At 45.0% G+C, this 10,095-nt stretch overlaps 1 protein-coding gene and 1 pseudogene across 1 annotated transcript in view; both read right to left on the bottom strand.

Moving 5' to 3' along the window:
• Positions 1-936, bottom strand: part of itgb4 (integrin, beta 4) — a 33,706-nt gene extending 32,770 nt beyond the window's left edge. The window contains exons 1-3 of the mRNA XM_048245468.1: positions 838-936; positions 259-381; positions 1-24 (exon numbers count right to left, since the gene is read on the bottom strand). The exon at positions 1-24 is cut by the window's left edge and continues 144 nt beyond it. Coding sequence (XP_048101425.1) covers positions 1-24; positions 259-333 — 99 coding nt within the window. The 5' untranslated portion in view covers positions 334-381; positions 838-936. The remainder of the gene's footprint in view (positions 25-258; positions 382-837) is intronic.
• Positions 937-1,542: 606 nt separating this feature from the next.
• LOC125295941 lies at positions 1,543-9,081 on the bottom strand (annotated as a pseudogene).
• Between the last annotated feature and the right edge of the window lie 1,014 nt (positions 9,082-10,095).

Raw genomic sequence — 10,095 nt, 5'->3', positions numbered from 1 at the left:
TTGCACCTTCAGCTTATACTGGCCCTGCAGCAGCAACCACGGACACAGAGGAAAAGAGGGCCGTGAGCACATGATACATTTTGTGTGTGTGTGTGTGTGTGTGTGTGTGTGTGTGTGTTGTGTGTGTGTGTGTGTGTGTGTGTGTGTGTGGTATGTGGTAATGGCGTTAGTGAGCGTGTGTGTGTGTTGATGTTACATGTAAACATGTCAGCACAGCTTAGTGCATGCCTGCTAGATAGTGAAGGAGCTCAAACATACGATTTGTCCAGGCGGAAGGCGGAAAGTTCCGGCCTCTGCGCTCTGGCCACTGGCTGACAGGATCTCCGTCATCATGGCTTTCGGTTTATCTTCAGCTCGGATGTTTATCTTTGAACGGATACTCTACAGGAAAGCATGTAATACAGATATAGAAAGAATTGACAAATTCTTTTGTTTAATTTTTGGGTTACACTTTACTTGAAAGAATCTACATAAGAGTGACATGACACTGTCATGAACATGTAATAAACATTATAAACAAGTCATAAACGTTTATGACATAAAGGCTGTCACTCGCTTCTGTCAAGTGTCATTCGGCTTTTGTCATGACAGGGACATGGGTCCAAAGGTTCTACTATCTCGTATCCGGTGAGCACCTGAAACTTTCTGGTGCTCACGAGAAACTATTTGGTGCTCACGAGAAACTATCTGGTGCACACCAGATGTTCCTTTACAGGTTCTGTCACATGCTCCTTCTAAACGATGTTACATGATCATATCTATAAAATAGGCTAATTCCAAGTATCATATTGATAAAAAAATACATATTATTTCTAATAAAGTTCTTGTGATTGTTACCTCAAAGGCTTTCTCCAGGATGTCCAGGATGTTCTTAGAATCCTCCTCAAGTTTCCCTACCTCAGCAATGGGGAAGTACGTAGCCAGCTTCTACTCACACACACACACACACACACACACACTACACACACACACACACACACACACACACACACACACACAGACACACACACACACTCACACACACAGAAGCACGAGACACACACACACATACCCGCACACACACACACACACTGGCACAGAGACACACACACACACACTCACGCACATACACACACACACACTCACACACACACACACACACACACACACACACACACACACAAGCACAGACACACACACACACACACACACACACACACACACACACACACACACACACACACACACACACACAGATAGAAAGAAAAAGGGGAAAAGATACGTGCATACAGTGCACAGTTCAGATCAATGATGTAATAGTGCTAGCAGTGCACTTATCAGCATGAATGACAATACGGAAACACAGGGATGGACAGTGTTTCTTTAGGAATCTGGCAAAGCGCTGCTCTAACTCCCAGCGGCCATGAGCGTGCATTGCCCACGTAAAAGGTGTAGGAGTGCTGGGTGATGGCGAAGATGGGGATGATGTTGTGCTTGCCCAGCAGTCGGACCAGCGTGGGCACTGACGGGTAGTCCTGCTCATTGTACTTGGTGTAGGAGCGATTAGCCGGGTATTAGGTGACACGTTCTATGGGCAGGATGCCCTTCAGCGTTCATGCCGTCCGCCTCGTAGTGGAACGCAGACTCCGTGGAGAAGACCAGCAGGTGGGTGGCTTCGCTCCGCCAGCCGATGTTCGACTGATGAGGGGTGGGAGGAGCAGAGGAGGGCCTTGAGACTTTCAGAAAGGCTTCATTTCATATTACATTTATTACTTTAATTCCTAAATCCTTTTCCAGGAGAGTGCTGTTAGCTCAGGTTTGAATTAGCTCAGCAGCGTAAAAACCAAACCCAACCCTTGGCCTACCTCACAGGATGGCATCGAACCCCAAACCCAACCCTTACCCTACCTCACAGGATGGCATCGAACCCCAAACCCAACCCTTACCCTACCTCACAGGATGGCATCGAACCCCAAACCCAACCTCTTACCCCTACCTCACAGGATGGCATGAACCCCAAACCCAACCCTTACCCTACCTCACAGGATGGCATGAGAACCCCAAACCCAACCCTTGGCACAGGATGGCATCGAACCCCAAACCCAACCCTTACCCTTCCTCACAGGATGGCATCGAACCCCAAACCCAACCCTTACCCTACCTCACAGGATGGCATCGAACCCCAAACCCAACCCTTACCCTACCTCACAGACAGCAGTCTGCAGGATGGCATCGAACCCTCCCTCTGGGGCGTCTAGGTTGCCAGATATGCGCTCCTTCTGCAGTTTCTCACGGAAGGAGGAGATGTTGCTCGTCAGCTTGATGACGTTCTGGAAGGAGAAGGGAGGGTCGCTATTGGGCCAAGGCTGCTTCAATCTGCAAGAGGACCGGGGAAATGTCAATCTGATTGGTGGAAAAGCAGTCATCCTATGTTTACATGTGCTGTGTTTGTGTTTGAGTGTGTGTGTGTGTGTGTGTGTGTGTGTGTGTGTGTGTTTGTAAGTGTTTTTGTATGAATGTGTGTGTGTTTGTGTTTGTATGTATGTGTTTGTGTGCTTGTGTCTGCATTAGTTTGTGTGTGCATGTATGTCTATTGTCTGTTTGTCTGTGTGTGTGTATGTGTTTGTGTCTACATGTATAGATTTGTGTGTGTATGTATCTGTGTTTGTGTATGCATGTATGTCTGTCGGTGTCGGTGTCTGTGTCTGTGTATGTGTTTGTGTACGTGTATGTGTTTGCGTCTACATGTATAGGTTTGTGTATGTATGTGTGTTTGTGTCTGCATGTATAGGTTTGTGTATGTATGTGTGTTTGTGTCTGTATGTGTGTTTGTGTCTGCATGTATAGGTTTGTGTATGTGTATGTGTGTTTGTGTCTGCATGTATAGGTTTGTGTATGTATGGGTGTTTGTGTATGTATGTGTGTTTGTGTCTGCATGTATAGGTTTGTGTATGTATGTGTGTTTGTGTCTGCATGTATAGGTTTGTGTATGTATGTGTGTTTGTGTCTGCATGTATAGGTTTGTGTATGTATGTGTGTTTAGGCTTTCTCACTTGGGCGCCTCATCCCTTGGTGCTGAGACTTTGTCCACAAACTTACAAGCCAATGGTGTAGTCTTTAGACAGCTTGTCCAATTGGGCAAGCTGTGATATGAGGGAGGTGATGAGAGGCATTGTTGAGGGGAAGCAGTCCAAGTGTCATGTGCTTAATGTAGGATGCTTTCGAGGGATGCTGTGGGATACTGTATGGCATACATTTCCCAGAAAGCACTACATGCCATTAGCACATACATTGAGCCGAGGACAGGTACAGACTGAATAACACAATAACACACACACATACACACCAACTCACACACACACACCAACTCTCACACACACACACACACACACACTGCTTAAGAGGTCACAGCCAAGCGCTGCTCTAACTCCCAGCGGCCATGAGAACGTGCCGTACCTCGTAAAGGTGTAGGGGTGCTGGGTGATGGCCGAAGATGGGGATGATGTTGTGCTTGCCCAGCAGTCGGACCAGCGTGGGCACTGGACGGTGATCCTGCTCATTGTACTTGGTGTGGAGCGTCGGCTCAGGGTGACACGCCCTCGCCGATTCGCGGGGCAGGATGCCCGCTAGCGCGTTCATGCGTCCAGCCTCGTGGTAGGCACGCCGGACGTCGGAGAAGACCAGCAGGTGGGTGGCTTAGCTCCAGCCAGCCGATGTTCGACTGATGAGGGGTGGGAGGAGCAGAGGAGGGCCTTGAGACTTTCAGAAAGGCTTCATTTCATATTACATTTATTACTTTAATTCCTAAATCCTTTTCCAGGAGAGTGCTGTTGCGCTCAGGTTTAGTTAGCTCAGCAGCGTAAAAGCCAAACGCGACCCTTGGCCTACCTCACAGGATGGCATCGAACCCCAAACCCAACCCTTACCCTGCCTCACAGGATGGCATCAACCCCAGCCCAACCCTTACCCTACCTCACAGGATGGCATCGACCCCAAACCCAACCCTTACCCTACCTCACAGGATGGCATCGAGACCCCAAACCCAACCCTTACCCTACCTCACAGGATGGCATCAACCCCAAACCCAACCCCCCCCTACCTCACAGGATGGCATCGAACCCCAAACCCAACCCTTGGCCTACCTCACAGGATGGCATCAACCCCAAACCCAACCCTTACCCTTCCTCACAGGATGGCATGAACCCCAAACCCAACCCTTACCCTACCTCACAGGATGGCATCAACCCCAAACCCAACCCTTACCCCTACCTCACAGACAGCAGTCTGCAGGATGGCATCGAACCCTCCCTCTGGGGCGTCTAGGTTGCCAGATATCACGGCTCCTTCTGCAGTTTCTCCGCGGAAGGAGGAGATGTTGCTAAATCCAGCTTGATGGCGTTCTGGAAGGAGAAAGGAGGGTCAGCTATTGAGCCAAAGGCTGCTTCAATCTGCAAGAGGACGAGGAAATGTCAATCTGATTGGTGGAAAAGCAGTCATCCCATGTTTACATGTGCTGTGTTTGTGTTTGAGTGTGTGTGTGTGTGTGTGTGTGTGTGTGTGTGTGTGTGTTTGTAAGTGTTTTTGTATGAATGTGTGTGTGTTTGTGTTTGTATGTATGTGTTTGTGTGCTTGTGTCTGCATACGTTTGTGTGTGCATGTATGTCTATTTGTCTGTGTATGTGCGTGTGTGTGTATGTGTTTGTGTCTACATGTATAGATTTGTGTGTGTATGTATCTGTGTTTGTGTATGCATGTATGTCTGTCGGTGTCGGTGTCTGTGTCTGTGTATGTGTTTGTGTACGTGTATGTGTTTGCGTCTACATGTATAGGTTTGTGTATGTATGTGTGTTTGTGTCTGCATGTATAGGTTTGTGTATGTATGTGTGTTTGTGTCTGTATGTGTGTTTGTGTCTGCATGTATAGGTTTTATTGTATGTGTATGTGTGTTTGTGTCTGCATGTATAGGTTTGTGTATGTATGGGTGTTTGTGTATGTATGTGTGTTTGTGTCTGCATGTATAGGTTTGTGTATGTATGTGTGTTTGTGTCTGCATGTATAGGTTTGTGTATGTATGTGTGTTTGTGTCTGCATGTATAGGTTTGTGTATGTGTATGTGTGTTTGCGGCTTTCTCACTTGGACGCTCTCATATCCGTCTGCGGTGCTGAGACTTTGTCCACAAACTTGCCGAAGCCAATGGTGTAGTCTTTAGACAGCTTGTCCACCCGCTTAGCTGTGATATGAGGGAGGTGATGAGAGGCATTGTTGAGGGGGAAGCAGTCCAAGTGTCATGTGCTTAATGTAGGATGCTCGAGGATGCTGTAGGATACTGTATGGCATACATTTCCCAGAAAGCACTACATACAAGTTATAGCACATACATTGAGCCGAGGACAGGTACAGACTGAATAACACAATAACACACACACATACACACACACACACACACACACACACACACACACACACACACACTGTACTTGGACTTGATTTATGTGTGTGTGTTTGTGTTGTGTGTGGGCAATGGGAGTTCTAGGAGAGTAGGAGTGGAAGAATGAGCGCTATGCTTTGCAATGCTTTCTGGGAATTGTTTTTTTCATACATCCTCTCTCACACACTCACCCAGCTCTTCCCCCATATTCTTCAGGTTGTCCAGATCGTCGGACATGGAGTTGGAGAAGTCCATGAGAATGTAGAGGTCCAGGGGTCCCTGCACTGGCTCAAACACCTCAAACAGCACCTCACGCTCCTCTCCGGGCAGCAGGGTCATAGTCATCCTCTGGGGGGCCACCTGGGCCGAGCTGACGGACATTCGGATGGCCTCGTGCTACAGGGGAAGAGGAACACTGGGTAATTAGAACACAGGGGAAGTGGAACACTGGGTAATTAGAACACAGGGGAAGAGGAACACTGTGTTTAGAACACAAGGGAAGTGGAACACTGGGTAATTAGAACACAGGGGAAGTGGAACACACCGTTTTTTTCATACTGACAGTACTCGGTAACCTCAAGAAACAGGCATCTATGTGAAAAATTGCCACAGTTTTCCTGTAAGGTCTGCCCACACCACTAACGATTACTATAAGACAACTGTAACAATAAGATCATAAAACTCCACAAGATTAGTAGAGGGTGAGGGCTGGGCTTAGATGGGTAGATGGGGAATTTAGATTTAATTAGTAGACATTTGTAGTACTGGAACACCAATCTAAGACAATCTTTATCTGATCATTTCATATTAGATTCAGACTTTCAGTATTTACCTCATCTATGGACATGGAGCTTTCTACAGTCATTATCGTTTGACACTTCAGATCTTTCAGATGTTTTTCCAGGTCACATCGGGCAGCGGCAAAGTCCTAGGCACACACACACACACACACACACACACACACACACACAGCACACACACAACACACACACACACACACACACACACACACACACACACACACACACACACACCGCACAACACATACAATTAGTGCTAATTTTTAGACAAGTGAAAACTGATCCAAACATGTTAGTCCAAAAGACTTAGATATTACTACACAGTTTCTACATGTGTCAGCATGGCTATGACTGCACCCTGAAGTACGTGGTCAAAAGTACAGGAAGCAAAACGTTGTGAGCAAGTGTGTACACACACACACACAAACACACACGCAGAACACACACACACACACACACACCTCTCACCTCATCTGCGCAGTATCCACAACCCTTTCCTGCTTGGAGGCACATGGAGCAGTTCTTATTGTTGGCGCTCATACAGTGGTTCACTGCAGATAACAGAGCAAAAGACACACACACACACACACACACACACACACACACACACACACACACACACATATACATTAAGGATGGTTGTCTCTTGGCTTTGAAATGTTTTGTGGTTAATGTCAAGTGTGCACCTGTTCATACGGTACATGCAAACACAAAACACAAAACACACACACAGGCTGATGTGATGTAGTATGTGTGTGTGTGTGTGTGTGTTTCTGTGATGGTGTTTCTTACCTCCGTCTGCTGGACTTGTTGACCAGAGGGCAAGAGTGAGGAGCCCCATCACGAGACCCACTGCCCATCTGCCCATCTCTACCTGTGACACACACACACACACACACACACACACACACACACACGTACGTACACACACACACACACACACACACACACACGCATCGCATACACACACACACACACACACACACACACACACACACACACACACACACACACACACAAACACACACATACACACACACACACACACACACACACACACACACACACACACACACACACACACAAACACACAGAGATATAGAGAGAGAGAAAGCGAAAAAGAGATTCAAACTTCAGCTTAAAATGCTGAAACAGAAACTTTCATGGGAGGACTGTGGGACCGTATAAAGGAGTGGGTCAGTGTGCTTCTGGACCTGGGCAGGTGTGATCGGCGTTGCTCAGAGACACAGATCACTCATAAAGGAGTGTGTGTGTGTGTGTGTGTGTGTGTGTCACAGCTGGGTTGCGAACATGGTATTACACACTAACAGGGCAATATAGCTTACTTAAACTTCCACACCCTTTCTTAAACTCCCACACTCTCATCCTCTGGCGGTCGTGAGAAATTTGTTAAAGTAGTATTTAGGGCTGTCAAAATAACTGATTAATTTTGATTAATTAATTGGAGAAAAAATAACTGATTAAAAAAAATAACGTAGATTAATCGATTCTGTATGACCTTTGACCGAGCCGTTGTAGTCAGTAACCATTAGACTGTAAAATGAAGGAGAGAGAAGAAAATGTGCTGCCTAGATCATTGATTGGAACATTTACTTTTCAAAAACGGCTTGATGCTGTTGATAAAAATAAAGTGTTGATTAAAATAAAGTCCTCTGCAATGTATGTGATAAAAAAAAACTTCTTGCCAAAGCACTTTTAAATTTATTTCCTCAGCATATTAGGTCATATCATAGATTATTATGGCCATTATTAAAATAATAATAAAAGAGTTTTTGAACTTTAATGTCACTAATGCTGATTATTCAATGATTCGTTTGAGTTTAAATATTTAAAATACTTTTACAGCAAAAATCATATATGTGATTAATTTAGATTAATTAATCACAGAGTATGTAATTAATTCGATTATTTTATTTAATCGGTTGACAGCCCTAGTAGGCCTAGTATTGCTATGCTACAGTCTTCTTTGCTATGTATATTTGTAAAAGTAGTATTGCTACAGTATGCTATACGGTCTCCTATGCTATGTAACTTGCATGTTAATCATCAGTATAATAATAATAATAATAATAATAATGTTAATCATCAGTTGTAAGTCGCTTTGGGTAAAAGTGTCAGCTAAATCAATACATGTAAATATAACATATTCATTTTGGTAGAATTAATTTACCAACAGTTAATTTTTTATTATTTTTTATTAGCCCATAAAAATAGATAACCAGGTCACTGGGAGTATAAAGTTAAAGGGGCACTTGGCAACTATTTCAACGTAATAATCCCGTTTAGAAATCATTTGGAAAACCAACCTTGCAACATTGAGACTACCGTCCCGGAAAGAGAACTGAGAAACGTTTTAAATCGTGTTTCTTACCTTGTAACATCCACATTGTCTGCTGAACTTATGCTAACCGTTTTGCTAGCTTGTAAACAAATCCATGTGCTTTATCGTTACCTTTTTCCACAGTTTGAAATAGCATTATGCACAATTTCTCCAGCAGAGGGGGAAATCCTGCCAAGTTTCCCTTTAATTGGGAGTGCATAAAACAAATATGCAGACTCATAAAGTTTAATGAAATGCCTTTGGCTGAGGAGGTGCTTTGACTACACCTACAGGCCTGGTTCTATGGTGAGGTGCTTACACAGTTCAGGTAAGATTTTTTGAGGCAATGGCTGTGGTGGCCTCTCTCTGACACCTTTACTATTGTGGTGAACTGAGGGGGCAATGCCTGGAGATAATGAGGGAGCGTTTGATGCCTAATTGCCCTAATTGGACTCACCTGGGTAGGAGACAATATGAGCATGCAGAGGAGCAACGTGCGGGAGAGAGAGTCGAGGTTGATCTGAGCGTCCAGGCGAAAACGCTGGGGAGCGTGGTCAAAACCGGTATGCAATTGTGCTGGTCGCGGTCAGTAGGATCGCCGCCAGTGAAGATAGCTGTAGGGGGGGAGGAAACCTTAGTATAGGCCTTTGTTAAAACCTAGACCAACGCCGCGACTGGCGGGCGAGTTGGACTACTGGACTCGTGAGCCCCTGCACGAACTCCTCAGAACTTTCATACTGGAACTACATACTGGAACTTACACACGGGAATTTACATACTGGAACCTCGCTGGCCACCTGAAAGTTCGATTCGCATCTGCGTGGTGTGATGCAACTTCCACTTTCAATGCTGCTCACTTGGACATAAATCACTCTGAACATTTCATATTACACTAATACAGGGTTGGTTCTCCCTATAGGCGTACACTACGCAAGTTGCGTAGGGCCCCGCAAGTTAATGAAGGCCCCCTCCCCGTCTTCCCTTGGTCAAGCTAGTGACAAACAGGTATACAGTTATTGTGACAGTGTCTCATACATTACAGTTTTTTTCAATTACTTACACACTAAATTTTTGCTTGTCACACAATTCTCTAAACATGTCTTTCAAACACCATAACCTCACATCAAATCTGCAAAATCATACACTAATTCTCAGTGTTTGACTCAGTTTTCAATTTCCTAACACACATTTTGCAAAACAGCACACACAATTCTCCATCTAACACACAGGAAGTAACACCATCCGATCATTGACTTAGTATAGGCCTATGAATAGATATACTCTAGACCCTTTCAATCTGATCCTAGAAGATTTACGAATGAAATGTTCAGAACCAATGCAGATTCTTTGAAATGAAAATATATTGGACTGTTCTACAAAAAGTGGACTTTACGTAAAAGTTGCCTTTGTCCCCAAGTGTGTTGTTTTCTGTGCCTCCGGAAATGCCTTGGGAACGCACACTATAGGCCTATGAATATACACGGCCAACTGGGAGCACTGAGGTGTCCGATGATACTGTAAAAAAATGGTTACATTTTGGCGCTCA

This window comes from Alosa alosa, chromosome 6, assembly GCF_017589495.1.
Source record: "Alosa alosa isolate M-15738 ecotype Scorff River chromosome 6, AALO_Geno_1.1, whole genome shotgun sequence".
NCBI lineage: Eukaryota > Metazoa > Chordata > Actinopteri > Clupeiformes > Clupeidae > Alosa > Alosa alosa.
This window is presented reverse-complemented; position numbering and strand designations above follow the sequence as displayed.